General features: G+C 46.2%; 1 protein-coding gene across 3 annotated transcripts in view; it reads left to right on the top strand.

The window, feature by feature from the left end:
• Caln1 (calneuron 1) overlaps window positions 1-18,008 on the top strand; it is a 476,552-nt gene that overhangs the window by 235,472 nt on the left and 223,072 nt on the right. For all 3 annotated transcript variants that reach the window (XM_057765690.1, XM_057765691.1, XM_057765692.1), the window contains one exon: window positions 10,369-10,512. In XM_057765690.1, coding sequence (XP_057621673.1) covers window positions 10,369-10,512 — 144 coding nt within the window. The remainder of the gene's footprint in view (window positions 1-10,368; window positions 10,513-18,008) is intronic.

Genomic DNA, 18,008 nt, shown 5'->3' with positions numbered 1-18,008 from the left:
ATTACAACAAAATAAATGAAAATAGAATACTCATCTTGATACTCTTTTATGGAGTATAGTCAAGATTCTGGCCTTACCTGAGTAGAAGTTCCTAAGGAGAGAAGGAACTCCTCAGATCACTCCTGGGCTGGACTGTGTCTTGCCACCAACTCTGACACAACACTTTTTCTGTAGAGTTTGCCTCCATCCTAAAGATCTGTGGGCTCTTGAATCATTCCATTTGCTATTCTTGCCAATGGACATCTGGTCAACCTCTTTTTTGTCATCTAGATTAGATTTTTGAAGCCTGAAGGGTTTACTCACTAACCATGTCTCCTAATGTATCTGATAGATAGTAAGTAAACAGCAGCTGTTTTTGGAGTGAATACCTGTGTTAATCACCTCCAAATCTGTTTTTTTTCTTTCTTGACCTTCCTTTGCGAAGGTAGAAATGCTTCCTAACTTTTTTCTCTTTTAATATTTATTTTTAAACTTGCATTTGAGTTTGTGTGTCGGTGTGTAGGATGTGTGTATGAGTGAAGTGCCGGAAGAGGACGATAGATTCCCCCAGAGTTACACAGCCTTGTTAGCTACCTGACATGGGTGGTAAGACCCAAGCTCAGATTCTCTACAAGAGTTCAGGAATCCTCGTAGTCAGTGAACCATCTCTCCAGACCACCAAATCAGTCAGTCCATGCCTTATTGTGAATAAAGATCTGCACATCTGTATCTTGAATCTTCTGGGTCATAGTTACCTCACCTAGGAACTGGATCTTTCCAGTTTTGCCATTTTTCAATGATGTGTATCCACAAAACACATGTGTTCCATTCCTCACGTCATGCAGTGGAAATTGTCATTCAAGCTTGGGAAGATCACTCAGAAGGCCCAGTTGAAGACCTGAGTTCAGATCCCTGACACCCGTATAAGTGCTGGGTGTGGTGGTAGGCATCTATGATCCCACTGATGGACTGGGACTGAGACAGGTAGCTTCAGGCTACTCACTGCCAAGCCAGTTTAACCAAGTCAGTGAGCTCCAGGTTCAGTGAGACCCTGTATGAATAAAACAGAGTGGGATGTAGTTGAAGAAGATACCCAACATTGACTTCTGTCATCTACATACATACCCACAAATACACATCCGCATCACAAGCATGCATACACATGAGCACATAAACAACCCCTTCAACACACAAATGAAAAGTCGCATTCTTTCTGAAGATACAGAAAATGAGTAGATTTGCATCCTGTGGGAATCGTGCCAGGAAATTAGATGTTCTTCATTACTAACTTGAAGTTGCAAATTGGCAAGTTCCAAGTGGCAGCTGGCTCCCAAAGTCAGGGTGTTAGCATTAACATTCCCAGTGGCTGGTGTCTGATCTTTTTCTGAGTCTGTCTTCACTGTGATAGGTGGACCTTTGTTCCTGTCACTGCCTCACCTGGTTGTATCTTTATGAAGATCGTGTAGATCTGAGGCAGGACTTTTCCAGAACACTGAATCTGGGTCTCAGTGCTGGTCATGGTAATTTTAAAATATTTTTGCTAGTATATGTGAATTGTACACACTGATGGGTTTCAGTATGACATATGCATGTCTAATGCATTTTGATCTTGTTTACCCCACATTACCCCTTTCCATCTCACTTGGACTCATATTGATTCTTCTTACTCCTCTCCCCAAACATTCCTCCCTCCTTCTACCTTCATGTAATGTGCGACCCAGTGAGTTTCATTAGGGTTACACAAAAGCTTTTAGGGTGGGGTGGGGGGTAGGATTGTTTCCTAGAGCACAGGCAACATACATGACTTGACCACTGAAGAACTTGTCGCTCCCTCTTCCTGTAAATCCTTAGAGGAGCAGAGCCTTATGACTTCTCTAGCTACTGTAAGCTGTCTGTATCCTCAGAGAGGGGTGGGGCATTATAAGCCCCTCCTCTAAGCCACTGTGGATTCTCTACAAACCCTCAGGGAGAGAAGGAACCTTGTAAGCCCTTCCTCCTGCACAGCAGGGTAATTTTAAGGAAAACCAATTACCGCAAAACAAGAAGTTGGTTTCTTTGGTTGTACAGCAAGATCATGCCTATCCAAGGCCCTTTGGGCTCAAGACCATGAGCATCACTCTAAGGAGGAGAAGCCCAGCTGGATCCCGTGGGAATGGAAATTTGGCTCTGGACAACCCCGCAGGGTTATTACGTTCCTTCTCTTGGGAAATGTCTTATTGTATATCCTTTTATGTTTCATGTGCCAGCGGGACAGCATGATATTGAAACTGGGATTGCATGGGTGTTGCCCAATTCTTTGAGAAAGCAATGAGCAGAGACAGTAATTGAAATCTGAGAATTGAGATTTATTCAGAGAGTCAGACAGCTGAGAAGGCATTATCATCCTAAAAGACCTGTGGTCTGTCTCACCATGATTAGCAGTTAATGTAGGGAGGGAGTGGACTCAGGTAGTCTTCCAGTATCATGCCTGCTGATGTGATGGCGCTTGATTAAAATGACTTACGGCATTGAGGGGAAGTCAAGGCAGGATCTTGAAGCAGCCTGTCACACTGGCAATGAAGAGCAGAGACCGATGAATGCTTGCTTGCGTTCCACTCAGCTGTTTCTCTCTCCTCGTATATAGTCCAGGATCCAAAACCAGGGGATGGTGCTGCCCACTTTCAGACTGGGGCTCCTGACAGCACTTAACAATCAGGATAGCCCCCTATTGACCTGCCTCTTGGTCAACTTGATCTAGACAATCACCCACTGAGAGTCTCTTCCCGGAGAACTCTAGGTCACGTCAAGTTGACGATTCTAAACACTACCCATCACAAGTTGTTCCAAAGTTTAGTCTTTCTCCTCTGGTCTTGTCTGAGATTTATGGTGGTGGTGCTTTCTCCCTTACTACCCTCTCTTTCTGTGTAGCAAGGGCTTGGCAAATGCCAAGGCTACCGAGTCTTGCATTTCCCTTGAAAATTATATCTATCAAAGGTAACTCAGAACAAGCAAGTAGTTAGCAGTGTGTATTTGCTGGGATCCTTACAGTGTTCACATGCAGATTTCTTTCTGAAACAAACATGTTCTTCACAATGTAGATTATAAAGTGGCCCATCTTCCTCTGTGATAGTTACTTCTAATTATCCACTTGATGCAACCTAGCATCCTCTGGGAAATCTGGGAAGAAAGTCTCATGAAAGATTGCCTACACGGGCTTGGCCTATATCGGTAGGGTCTTGATTCTGTTCATTGATGTATGGGGAAAGTGCCCAGTGTGGGCAGCATCATTCCCTGGGTTTAGGTCCTGGACTGTGAAAATGTAGAGATAGGGCTAAGCCTAAGTAAGTGTTTATGTAGCCACTGCTCTCTTCTTGACTGTGGATGTGATGTCGCTAGTACTTCAAGCTCCTGCTGCTATGACCTCTTTGGGCTATGACCTCACCTGGAAGTGTGAGCTCAAACAAACCTGTGTTCTCCTCTAAGTTTTTTTTTTTTTTTTTTTTGGTCAGGATGTTTTATCACATCAACAGAAATGAAACAAGAATAGTCCCCTATAACCATCACAGGCATTGCTTCTGCAGCTTATGAAGGCATCTTAGAGGTGCCGGGGTTTCATTGAGCCCAACCATGCATTCAAGACTGAAAGGGAATCAAAGACTGAATCAAAGATGCTGGGACAGCATGTTCACCTAACTCTGAGGCGCAAGAAACCTCAAACCCCCCCTCCCCCTCACATGCATGCACATGCGTACGTGCACACACACATATGGCATGCACCCTCACACACACTCATACCACCATCAAAGAGGGATTACCACTAAAGAGTACATGCTCACGGCCTATTCCCAAATGCTAGAGCTGTGGTCCCCACTTTGCATGGAAGAAGAAGTAGAGCCAGAGCCCACTGGTGCTGCGAGCCAGACACAAAGGGGTCCTGTCTGCACTGATGATGTCTCTGCCGGTTTTACGAGCACCATTCCATACCATGCTGTGCTAATAAGAATAAAAAGAGGCACATTACCTGTCTCTTCCAGCCAGTCTGGCTTGCTTTAGCCTGGAAAGATTGAATTTCCAGGAGCTCTGTGATGCGATTCTAGCTTTGTATTCTGTTTTCTGCCCCCCCTCCCATTTCTCAGCTCCTTTGAAACCTAGTGAAGTTATTGCATGTTCCCCCAGGCACATGTGTGTGAATATGCACCCCCCCCCCACACAGAGATATACAACAAACATGTAGACACAATGTATATACACCACACTTTGGTCAGGAGCAGGAATCTTTTTTTTTTTTTTTTTTTTTTTTGGTTTTTCGAGACAGGGTTTCTCTGTGGTTTTGGAGCCTGTCCTGGAACTAGCTCTTGTAGACCAGGCTGGTCTCGAACTCACAGAGATCCACCTGCCTCTGCCTCCCAAGTGCTGGGATTAAAGGCGTGCGCCACCACCGCCCGGCTGGAGCAGGAATCTTATGTAGTTGTTACCACAGATTGTCACTGCCTGGGCCCTCACAGTCCCCCTGACAAGCCAGGTCCAGTCGACATTCTAATTAAAGGTCCCATTAATGGTGACAAACAGAAAAAGGAGGTTTTTGACTGTAATAGCCTCACTCAGAAGAGGTCAGAGGGGTCCAATGAACCTGCAAGTCCATCTTCAGTATCGTGACGTGAGGCTTAGATTTAAATAGAGGAGATGCATAGAGCAGGGTGTGGTCCCACCCATCACGGACCTCTCATTTTCTAGGCTTCAATCTTCTGCATGGTTGTCTGATAAATAGTCAGAACTGCCTGGTACCAGGGCCCCAATTTTCCTTTTCCCCAGCACGAGATTCCTGGAGAAAGTTCATTGTTCCAATCATCTCGTAGCTGAAGAGAGAGGTGTTTCTTTGGGACAACTTCCCTCCTGCCAAGACGCTTATGGTCTCAGACAAGAACAGCAATGACCTACTGACCTCTGGCCACAGATGCATACAATGTTAAGGATATAGGCCGACGTTCCCAGTGATAGCTGGGTGTGCAGAGTCCACAGGAGCAATGTGGGGCTCTGCAACAGACAGCATTGTAACTATGAAATGTACCCCCAGATGGTGATGCTATTTGGAGAAGTTCTGGAAAGTTTAGGAAGTGAGACCTAGTTAGAAGATGTAGGTCACTGGGGGCAGGGAGTCGGGCCCGGGATCCTAGTGGGTATATTATGCCTGGCCCCTTTGTGTCTCACGCTCTGCTTCCCGTATAGCCGAGAAGTGAAGAAGTCTCCTCTGTCACACACTCCTGCCACCATGATTTTTTTTCCCCAAAATATCTGTGACCTGTGAAAAGGTGAGGCCAACTAAATCCTATGTCCCCCGAAGGCTTTCGACCATGATGATAACCAAACTTTACTAATTTGGAAGGTGTACTAGGTGCTTATTGCTGGGACAAAATATCGGATCAAAAGCAACTTGATGGTGGAAGGGTTTATTCCTGGTCACGTTCTGCTGTCACCGTCCATCTGATAGGGGAGGCGTGGTGGCAGGAGTGTGAGGCAGCTGGTCACAGCTGGGAGGGAGGGAGAGGGGGATGCTGGTGCTCACCTTCTTCCTCCCTCCTCTTCAGTCTAGGACCCCAGCCTATGGAATTATATCCCAACAGTGTACAGTGATTCCCACTTCAGTTAAACTTGATCTAGAAACATCTTCAAGACAACCCTAGAGATGTATATAGAGCCTGGATGGTTCTGGATGTTGCCAAGCGACAATATTAGCCACTGTGTTTGGTGCTCTCAGTGTCCTCAAAGAATGTGCAAAATCAAGGGAGAACGATGTGAAGTGGAGATGATCCCCTGGGAAGGAGTACTTCAGGGAAAGAGGGGTTCGATGGGAAACTGTCTATGCGCAACTCCAGTCGTGAGCCCCATCATTGAACGTGAGACAATGAATCTCACATTTTCTTCTGGTCTATGGACTCTTCTGTTACTAAGCCAAAAATGTCACTACCAGGATTGGAGAGAGATTACCCTTATCCAACTGTCCTAGTGAGCTTTAACTATCAACTCGACACAGTTTGGAGTCATTTGATTAGGAAGTCTCAATGGAAGAATTACCAAGATCAGATTGGCCTATGGTCATGCCTGTGGGGGCACTGTCTAGATTAGTTGATGCAGGAGGGCTCAGCCCACTGTGGGCGACACCATTCCCTGGGCAGTGGTCTTGAGCTGTTTAAGAAAAGCTAGGCAGCAGGTAACATTCCTTCAAGGCTTCTACTTCAAGGTCCTGTTTGAGTTCTTGCCCTGACTTGGATGGACTGGAACCTAGAGGTGTTGACAAATTAACCCTTCCCTCCCCTGCATTGCTTTTGATCAAAGTGTTTGGTCCCAGTCACAGAATGAAAACAAGCACTCCGTGCCCTTTTCAGTTGGGGAAAGTGATGCTGGGGTTTGGACCAGCTGTCTTGAAACACTTCAGGAGATCCTGCCTGTGCATCTTGCCATCTCCAGTGTCTGAAGTCAAGCTGCACGAGGCTCTGGTATTCTTCAGTGCTCTCTGCCAAGACTGAGTTTTTTTTTTTCAGGATGTATGGGACCAGGTAGGATAACTCAGAGGGCTTGGGTGTTGTGCTGATGGGAAAGGACTAGCAACACAAAGCATTTGGATTTGACTGAAAACTTGTTTTTATTCTCTCCACGGAAGGAAAGGAGAAGCTGGAGGGGAGGGCAGATTAATAAGGATGTAAGAGACACGAGCTTCCTGTTCTCTCAAAGTCTTAACGATGTTCATGGATCCACAGAAGGGAGGACTGGTAGGAGCTGCAGGGGCCTCATAGCCAACCCAGCTCATTTTACACAGGAGCAAATTGAGACCTCTGGTTTTGGCTGCCAACATAATTAGCTACTAAGCCTGGCTGGGAGCCTGGAGTCGTTGCTTGCAGGCTGGTCTTTCTCTTTGCTGGATCCACGTGTGTTTGCAGAAAGCATTCCCACATGATGAGCTAGTATTAATAACTGATTAAAAATCACTAGTAAGACTTGATTCTTACTTTTTAAGGTTTACTTATATTTTTAATGATATATATGCCTTTATGTCTAGGAGCACAGGTACCCTTGGAGGCCAGGAGCAGACATTGGATGTCCTGGCACTAGAGTTATAGGTGGCTGTTAGTCATCCAACCTTGGTTCTGGGAGTTGGACTTGGGTCCTCTGCAAGAGCAGCAAGCACTGTTAACTGTGGAACCATCTTTCCATCCCCATAATTCTCTTTTATTTTTAATTTAATCCTATTTAGTTAATGCATGTCGTGTTTTGCTTGCCTGTGTATCTGTGTACCAATTGTATGCCTGGTGCCCACTGATGTCAAAAGAAGGAATCTGATCCCTTGAAACTGGAATTACAAACAATTGTGAGCTGCCATGTAGGTACTGGGACTTGAACCCAGGCCCTCTACAGGAACAGCTAGTGCTCTTAACCACTCAGCCATCTCTCCAGCTTTTCAGTACTACAATATTTATTCTGTTGATACTGATGCATTTGCAGCAATCTGTTCGCTCTCTGTCTAGCGCCCCCTACAGTATGAGCAGGGAACACATGGAGATGAGAAGTCTGATGAGACAGTTGGGAAAAGAGTGTGTGCACATGCATGTTGCACACGCACTGCTGTGCATGCCTGTGCACAAGCACGGAGGCCAGAGGATTTTGGTGGGCGTCCTGCACTATCCCTATCACCTTGTTCTCTTGAGACAGAGTGTCTCACCAAACTTGCATCTAGGCTGATGGACAGAAAGCCTCAACCATTCTCCAGTTTTTGCCCACAGTGCTGGACTGTGCCAGATGTAAAAGGGGTGATGGCTTACTGAATAGTTAGCAGATTTAGAAACAGGCATGTCTGTGGATGGTGAGACATTTTTCCTGAGATCTACGTAAGCTGTAATCTCTGAAATCTACATAACTATCAACCTTGCACAACTTCTATATGATGGACTCATTCGAGAAGCGTCTCAGTGAGGACTCATGTAGATGAAGTTGGCCAGTGGGTGTGTCTGTGGGGGGATTGCTAATTGTTAATTGATTGTTGATTGTTAATTGATGTGGGAATACACAGCCTGTTGTGGGTGACACCATTTCATGGGCTGGACCCTGAGCAATAGAAGACTGAAGAAGGCCAGCTAAGTATGGCTAGCATGGGCACATTCATTTCTTTCTGCTCTTGACTGTGGATATGTCCAGCTGCTGGGGTCCTACCCTGACTTCACTGCAGTGATGGACTTTGACCTGGAGCCATGCCCCTGAACAAACCCTTGCCTCCCTTCCATTGCTCTTAGTCAGGGTGCCTGATGACAGCAGCAGAAACGAAATAAGGAGTGATCTCAAAGGGTGAATGTGTCTTTGGCAAGGAAAGAGAAAAGGAAGTTGTTTAAGGAAGAATCTCAGGATGGAAGAGTATGATTACCCGGGAAATAGACCTAGGGATGACAAGGCCTAATCCTCTGGAATTCCAAATGCTTCCTTGGAAAGATTGAGTTAAGGATCTTGAAATGTGAGATGTCTTGGATGAGCTGAGTGGTCCCCAAATCAAATGCAAATGTTCAGATAAGAGGGAGGAGGGTTGTTGGGAATAGAAACTGTCTCAGGCACTGTGGGTTCCCCACAAATGAAAGACAACAGCTGGGGAGATGGCTCAGTGGCTAAGAACACATGCAGTTCTTCCGGAAGAGCTAACTTTGATACCCAGTGCCCACACTGGGTAGTTCACAGCTGCCTGCCATTCCAGCTCAGGACGGTCAGGTGCTCCCTGTGGTCTCCTATGGCACCTGCACGCATTGCACACATTCCTCCCACCGCACTTATTCATAACTTCCATTATGATCCAGCGTTATTACTCCTGGGTATTTGCCCAAAGGAATGGAAATCTAAGCCTGTATACCACATTTACATGTGAACACTTGTGCTGATGGTTGCGCTAGGCACAATAGCTTGAATGTTGGTCCATTCTCTACGTATGTCTACAAATGATAAAGGAAACGCAGTACCTGTACACAATAGGGTGTTACGCTGACTTAATGAAGAATCGAGTTATGTATTTGCAGGAAGCTGAAGGTTAAGTTAACTGAAATAAGAGGGGCTGAGAGAAACAAATATGGACTTCGGTGCCCATGTTTGTGCAGCCAGTGATCTCACCACTGAGCCTTCCCTGTAGCCGCCCTACACTGGAGTTGTTTTTTTTTTTTTTTTTTTTTTTTTTTTTTTTTTTTTTTTGGAGCAGCTCCAAGCAGCTGCAGATCCCATGTTCTTTTGATACCTAGGATGGACCTCTTTTCTTTAAACTCTAATCTCGAATTTCTCATGCCTTACAAAGGGGGGACATGATGAGAAATGTTCAATTAATCCAAGACTGCCAGCGTTGGAGGCTCGGGGGGATAGGGAGTAGGTAGAACCCAGAGTAAAGAGCCGGAGACCTCCTGCCATGCGAAGTGAGCCAAAGGGATAGCAGAGCCCAGTTCTTTTCCAGACCAGGGAGAAAGTGATTAAAGTTGTCGTGAAGCTCTGTGACATTGGTGTTGAGCTGCGGCTGTTTATAAAACAACTGCAGATTAGAGGGACGAAATGGAGACAGTGGGAGCCTCACCTCGTGTCCTCTGAGGTTATTAAACGCTGCGTGTCACCAGCAGCAGCAGGGGGGCTCTCACATTCTCCCCCCTGACCCTGTCATTTCTGCGAAGCTCACACGGTCTCTCCCTTTATCAAGGCAATTTTCTGCTGGGGTCCCCGCCTGACTGTGCCCACGGCACCCTGTGCAGATATTTAGGGCAGTCTGCCTCCTGCTTTTCTTTTTCTCGCCCATTCCTCTTTTCCTCCTTTATTTTCCTGGACCTTCCTTTCTTCCTCCTCTCTTTCTTTTCAGTTTTATTTTATAATTATTTGTGTGTGTGTGTGTGTGTGTGTGCACGTGCTCGCATGTGCTCGTACATGTGTGTGAGGTCAGAGATTTACAGGTCAGAGATCAACTTTGCGGTTCTTCCTCAATTATTTCTCCACCTTAGTTTTCCATTTGTCTATTTATTATTTTGAGACAGAATTACATGTGGTTCAGTCTGGCCTCTGTCTTGCCACAGCAACACATAAGCCTAGGATATTCTTGAACATCTGGTCCTTCTTCCACCCTTCCTTCTGAGGGCTGGGGTTCCTACTGAGCATCACGATGCCCAGTCTACACGGTGCTGGGGTTGGAACCCTGTGGCTCCATGCATGTCAGGCCAGCACTCTATCAACTGAGCCTCATTGCTACACTCTTTCTTTCTGAAATCGTTTTTATCATGTGTCTAGTCACGACAACAAGGAAGGCAGCAAGCCTCCTACTGGTACAGCAAGAGGCTACTGTTAGTCACTGGTGGTTTGATGGCAATGAAGTGGCCACGTGACTGGTGAACTTTCTCTGCTGTTTCCTTGCAGAAATCCGAGAAGCCTTTCGTGTTCTGGACAGAGATGGGAACGGCTTCATTTCCAAGCAGGAGCTGGGTATGGCCATGCGCTCTTTGGGGTACATGCCGAGTGAAGTGGAGCTGGCTATCATCATGCAGCGTTTAGACATGGACGGTGAGACCTGCTTAGTACTGCCAAGCTGCGCCTCCCGCCTCCTTCCCTGGGTCTGGGATGCGTACAATCTCCTGCTCAAGTCCCCGCTCAGTTTACATGTTAGGAATAGAAGCCTGAACTTGATCTTGGTTTGTGCAACAGGACCCTGTGAGCGGGACAGCTTTGGTACAGTTACAGGACTAGAGAGATAGAGCTGATTTGGTTGGTTAAAAAATTAGATTCTCCTTTCCTTTCCCTCCTATTTTATTTTATTCGTTTCCTTATTTTTAAGGGTAGAGAGCTCAGTGGTTAAGAACACATGTTCTTTCATTAAGATTCTGTTGACAGTACCCGTGTTGGATGGCTCACCACCATCTTTCAACCCTGCTTCAAGAGGATCTGACATGTCCATCCTCTGTCAGAAACTACACTCTACACACACACACACACACACACACACACACACACATGCACACACACACACACACACGGGGAGAGAGAGAGACTCATAAATAATATAAATCTTACATTTCCATTTTCATGCATGTGGTGGGCATGCATGTGTATGTTTGTGTGCATGTGTGTATGAGCACATGTGTGTGTACATGTGTGTGGAGGCTTTGGCATGATGTTCAGAATCATCTTTGATTGTTCTTCTGCCTTGTTCCCTGAGGCAGGATCTCTGAAGCAAACCCAGAGCTCCCAATATACCTAATCTAGCGAGACACATGTTGTGGGAATCCCATGCTTACCTTCTGAGTCCAGAGACACACGCCACAACACCCATGCATGTTTTATGTGGGTCCCGGAGATTCCAATTCTGGTGTTCTTGCTTGGAGGCAAGCGCTTAGCTGCTGACCCACCTCTGTGACCCCTAAGTCCCATTTTAAAAGCAGCTTATGTGTGTTTGCCCATGTGTATACATGGGTTTGCACGTGTGGGTATGTATGCACATTTGAACATGTATATGTAGAGGTCAATCTTGAATGTCATTCTTTAGGCACCACCCACCTTAATTTTTGAGACAGTGTCTTTCATTAGGACTCAGGATTCATGATGGGTGACCATTCTCCATGGAACACCCTTGTCTCCACTCCTCCGGTGCTGGGATTACAAAACTCTGCTTCTATGCCTGTAGCTTTATTTTTCAAGCTTTCATCCTGGCGATCCATACTGTCATTCTCATGCTTGCAAGGCAAGTACTTCATTGACCAAACAGCCTCCTGCTCCCAAAGCACCCATGGAACGTAGCTCTTACCACAACTATAGGTAACAAAGCTGGCGGGAGAGTCTCCTTTCTCCAGCAGTTGTTACTGCTTATATAATGTTGGGGAGGTGCCTTGTAAATCTTGTTGAGCTTCAGGAACTTCATGAGACTTGCAAGTTTTATTTACTTCCTGGGTCTCAAGAGCCTTGCTCCAGAAAGTGTTTCAGTGAGGAGGAAGCAACGACAGAAAGCACAGTAAACCAGATTAAAAAGACAACTGTTTCAGCCAAGCCTGTTGGAACTGGTCTGTCATTCCAGCTCTTTGGAGGCTGAGGAAAGGTGATGGCAGAGTCACAGTTTGCTTTGTGGAATCGTAAGCTGTCCAGTTGTGGCACTTTGAATGAGAAATAGTCCCCATAGGCTCATGTATTTGGACTCTTGGTCACCAGTAGGTGGCGCTATTTGAGGAGGTTATAGAACCTTTAGGAGGTGGAGCCTTGCTGGAAGAAGTACATGGCTGGGGATCTGCTTTGAAAAAGCTTGTAGCCTTGCCCCACTTCCAGTTCATTCTACTTCCCATTTGTGGTTCAAGATCTGGTCAACCAACTTCCTGCTCCCGTATAGGTCTGTCTGCCTCCGTGTCTTCCCACCATGATGGGCTCCTATCCCTTTGAACCGTAAGCCCAAACAAACTCTTTCAAAGGTCACTTTTGTTCACAGTGTCTCATCACAGCAGACAAGTCACTAACCCACGCACCTGCCTTCACGTTTCTGCTTTGAGCTCCCTCCCCGACTTTCCTCCGTGGGGGACCGTGACCTCATAGTGTAAGCTGAAACAAGCAGTTCCCTCCCCTAACCTGCTTTGGATCAGAGTGATTTGTTTCTGTTTTGAATCACAGCGACATGCAGGGAACCAGAACAATCTGGCAGGGGACTACTTGCGGTCTGTACACCTGGTTTTGTTTGCCTTTCTCCTGTCCCCTGCATGACGTGTTAGGAGGACAGCGACAATGGAGACCCAGATGGTGAATGAGGTGTGCCTGTGGATGCCGCTTGTCTTCTCTCTGGTTTGGCACAGAGCTGGCGGATCAGGGGCACGCATTGTCTAAACGGTCTCTGATGGATGATGACTCACGGGGTCTCCGCAGGCCTGATGCGATGACGCTGTCTCTTGTAGCCACAGTTGCCCTGATGCCAGGGCTAAAAGCCTCCAGCAAAACCTGTCTTCCGTTTGCTCCCATCCTCTTCTCAGAGGGGCACTGAAGGACAGTTTTCTACTGAATGCTTTTTATTTTATTTTAATTTTTGTTTTCCTCTGGAGACGGGGCCTTGCAAGGTTGTATCCCCACTGGCCTCAAGTTCAGGATGATTTTTTTATGCCTCAGCCTCTGGAATCATGGGATTACAGATGACACACCCCAATGAGCCTGTCTTAGTAAAATGTTAACGGGTATCGCTGTTTATAAATCGAAGAAGGTGCTGCTGTTTTTTTTTTTAGTTTTAGAAGTCCTGGGGCTAGAGAGATGGCTCAGCGGTTAAGAATGCTTGCTGCTCTTGCCAAGGACCTGGGTTTGAGTCCCAGCATCCACACTGGGCCGCCCATCACCTGTAACTCATGTACACATATCTCCATACAGATACAAACACATGCACATGATTAAATCTTTAAAAAAATACGCTGGAGGGGGTCTTTTGTTGGCAAACTCTTGCTATGAGTCTGAGCTAATCTTGACCTCAGGGCCATTCTGCTGCATCACCCTCTTAAGGGCTAGGATTATAGGGATGCGCCAACATACTCTGCCTTGGTAAACACTTTAACCAATACCTCTGTTTATGAACTTAGATGGTTTTATTGGCTTTTAATTGTTTTTTAAATTTTGCTTTGAGAAAAGATCTTCACCCTAGTGGAAATTGCTATTTGGAAAGTTGTGTGTGTTTGTGTGTGTGCACACACGCACACATTTGCACGTATGAATTATTGATATAATTAAGTACCTGAGACAATGGCAACTGAAGGAATGAAGGATTTATTTTGATTTTGGCTCACAGTCCACCCTGGTGGGGAAGGCATGGGGAAGGAAGTGTGAGGGAACTGGTCACATGACATCCACAGTCAGGAAGCAGAGAGAGATGGATGCTGGTGCTCAGCTCACCTCTTCATTTTCTTTCAGTCCAGGATCCCAGCCTATGGGACAGTGCCACCTACATTTAGAATATGTCTTGCTGCCTCAGTTAACCGAATCTAGAAAATCCCTCTTAGATATGCTTAGCAATGTGTCTCCTAGATGATTTTAGAGCAGTTAGTGCAACATGGGCCCCTTAACTGCTAGCTTCCAGTCTACAGAGTATTATCACAATATTGAAGATCCTATCTAATTACATATGGGTTGAAGCCCCAAAGGACCCTGTGTGGGACACTCTTTGGGGATCTCAGGAAGACATGCTGCCCTGTAGGACCCCGTGTGGGACACTCTTCAGGGAGCTCAGGAAGACACGCTGCCCTGTAGGACCCTGTGCAGGACATTCTTCAGGGAGCTCGGGAAGGCATGCTCCCCCGTAGAACCCTGTGGGACACTCTTTGGGGAGCTCAGGAAGGCACGCTGCCCCGTAGGATCCTGTGGGACACTCTTCGCTCAGGCATTTGCTCCATCTGCTGTGTAAAGATTCCCGATTTATACCAGTTTTCTTGCACTTTTCCCAATCACATGAATTCTGCTGGCAGAACATTGAAGCAGATATTTAGAGGGGTTCTACCAGTTTACTGAACCAGGGACTTATTTAACCAGTTAGTTCACGGACACCTACCGTGATAAAATGCTTTTGACTTGATTTAATTTTGGGCTCTGGTTCTTTCAATCCACTTGAAGTGTGAAGTTCCCAGTGGGTGTGAACCACCATGTGGGTGCTAGAAATTGAACCCCAGGTCCTCTGCAAGAGCAACAAGTTCTCTTAGCTACCAAGGCATTGCTCTACCCCCTTATTTACCTTATTATCACTTTAGTAGAGTATCTTTACGCTATTTATTGTTTTTTGACAATGTCATATATATAAACAATACATCTTGATCATATGCATGCCACTTTCTCCCGTCCATTTCTCCCAGATGGCCTCTGACCTGTCCCCTTCCTCCCTCGTGTCCTCTTTTATTTTCTCCCCCACAGTTCAATCAGTGTTGCTGCGGGATTGTTGGCCTATAGTGTTGGCGACATCTTGTTCAAGTAACTACATTAATTATTTTTTTAAGGCACAGGTTTTCTTAAAGATTCATTTTTTTTTGCTGAACAATGTGCTGCTAATTATATGAAAATAATGACTAACTGCGAAAAGAGTAAAGTTTAAAAAAATGCCCAGTTGGAGGGGGAATGCGTGTCTTTTAGGCATTTTATTACTAAGGCTGGGACAGGAAGTTTTTGGGCTGCCAAGTTTGGGAGATGGATGGATCGACTGGACTCTTAATGAGGCCCTTTGAGCCAATCTGCTTTTAAGAAATTAGAATGTAGTTTTATATTCTTCCTTCCTGACTTTTGGACCCGAATATCCACCATAGCAATTTGGTCCCAGGTTGACTCTAATTAAGTTCCTCTTTGAGGTGGAGCATGTGCAATGGCTGATATTTTTATGGAGGTGATGCCAAAAGTTATATAAAAAAAATAAGTAAAATAGAAAGGGCTGGGGAGATAGTGGTGTCATTAAGTGCACGTGCCTAAACTATAGTGACATTTGTATTTGCAGCATAAACACTAATGGGTCCTGCTTTATTAATTGCTCATATTTTAGTTGAGAATTGTAACTTTAAAGGAGCTGGGATGAGAGATGGGGAAGGAAAAGTGATGATCGGGTAAGCATGAGGCACTCGGGTTCAATCCCAAGAACCCATTTCAAAACCCAACAACCTGATGATAGTGATGCTCAACTTTAATCCCCGTGCTGGGGACACAGAGCCAGGTGGACCCCTGGGGTTCACTGGCCTGTCAGCCTAGCCTACGTGCATGAGTCCAGCAAGAGATCTTGCTTCAAATAAAGAAAATATAAGATGGATAGTATTTGAGCAGCAGCAGCTGAGGTTGTCCTCTGGATGGACACACACACACACACACACACACACACACACACACACACGAAGACAAGAGTGAGTGTCTGGGTTCCGTAGTGTAAGATGACCACATCTCTTCGTCTCTAGACCCTGGCATCCGAGACAGCGGGAAATGTGGACATGATTAAGAGCAAATCTGCACCCCCCCCAGACACCATCTCTTTCTGGGGTGCCTCCTGATTTGCCCAACAGTGAGGTCATGCCTTGAGCCGGAGGCCTCGCTGGAGCTGACTGAGCTAGTCGGTGCGTGCCAGATCGGCACATCTGGTTCCCATCAGGGGCTCCCAGGCAGCAGGGTGCCTTGCTGGCTCCTGCCGAACAGTAGCCTCTTTGGACCGGGAAGCTTGTTGGATGTCTTCCACATAGGCTCAGCCAGACAGTCCCAGAGGGTGGAATGGAAGACTGGTAGGAGGGTCTGGAATTCCTCTCCTGGTCTGTAGCCAGCTGGCTGTCAGTCCTGAGACTGACCTGTGTGTGTTTGTGTGCATGTGTACATGCGTGCACGTGTCGTGAATGTTCTAAACTATTATTCATAATTAAAAACCCAGGGCTTCTGTTCATTGCCCAGGGCTTTCTTTGGCCTTTTACTGGAAAACGTTCTTTCTTGGACCATGGAATCAACCCCTCGTTTTCATCTTGTGATGGATTATTTTGATTGTCAAGTTGATTGCATTTTTTTTTTTAAAAAATGCCTAGGGGTATATGGGGAGGTGGCTCAGTCAGTGAAGTGCTTGCTTCAGAAGCATGAGGACATTGGTCTGACCCCCAGAAGCCACATTAAAAAGCCGGGCATGGTAGCATGCACTTGTAATAGGAATACTGTGGAGGCAGAGACAGGGAGATTCCTAGAGTCCCCTGGCCAACTATCATAATCAGATTGGTAAGTTTTGGTAAAAGGGAGAGACTCTGTCTCAAAATAGATGGACAGAGGGACAGATGGTAATACACACACACACACACACACACATACACACACACACCTCCCCCAACAACAAAAAGTCAATGTGGATGGCTTCCTGCAGGACAACACTGGAGATTATCCTGTGGCTGCCACCCAAATGTATACACATATGCACCTGCATGCCTGTGTGTATCTTCACACACATGTATACACATATGCACCTGCATGCCTGTGTGTATCTTCACACACATGTATACACATACACAAAGAAATGCCTAGTACATTAATGAAACACATGTCCATCTGTATCTACAGTGGTGCTTCCAGGGAGACTTAGCTGATGGGGAGATAACCCTCCGGCTACCCCGACTCTGAATGTGGAATGTGGGTGGCATTGTCCCCTGGACTGGCGTCCAGAACTGAATAAAAAGAGGCAGAAAGGCTAAAATCAGCTGAACCCAAGCCTTCATCTCTCTCCTTGCTTTCCTATCCAGCTAGATGCAAGCAGACTTCCGCACCTCCTACCCTGCCTTCCCAGCCATGATGGACTATCTGCCCTCAAACCACGAGCTAAAACAGGTCTTTCTCAAGGTGGTGTTGTCACGTGTCTGGTTGCAGCAGTGTAAATAGTGATATAACCCTGATGACCTGTCCTTGAAGAATTGACAGACCAGTCCTGTTGAAAACTACCTCAGCTTGCCATCCTTGCTACTCAGGGGCCTGGGGCAGGGACACCACATGTTCAAGATCAGCCTGAGCAACTGTAGCAAAAGGAAGTAAAAAGAGGGCTAAAGTTGAAGGTAATTGTTAGAGAGCTTGCTTAGTATACACAAGGTGCTAGGTTTTCAATCACCATTGAAACACACACACACACAGAGACAGAGACAGAGAGACACACACACAGAGCGCTGAATTATTTCATAGTAGTGTGTGGAGAATGCTGCTTTGGAGTCTCTGTGGCTCTGCAGTGTCCTCATTCACTTCTCTCACGTCTCCATCCTCATAGCTGCTGCTATGGCTCCTGCAGGTACCGCTGGGGCATAAGGTCATGGTATTTTCGAGACTTAAGGGATACTTTTGACCACTTTCTACATTTCTAGCGGTTTCAACAAGACAAGTTGGTCACCTGGAGGGAAGTTTTCCGGCAGCCCATGGCCCTTTCCCCCCACTTGCTCACATTTTCAGTGTGACCCTCCCTCTTCCAAAGGGTCCTTCCTTCCCCTGCTGTTAGAGAACAAAGATTTGCTTTACAAAGGAGAATTTGGGGTGTAGGCTGTGTATGTGTGTGCGTGCGTACATGTGTGTGTCATATATGC

The sequence above is a fragment of the Chionomys nivalis genome, chromosome 3, assembly GCF_950005125.1.
Source record: "Chionomys nivalis chromosome 3, mChiNiv1.1, whole genome shotgun sequence".
Taxonomy (NCBI): Eukaryota; Metazoa; Chordata; class Mammalia; order Rodentia; family Cricetidae; genus Chionomys; species Chionomys nivalis.
This window is presented reverse-complemented; position numbering and strand designations above follow the sequence as displayed.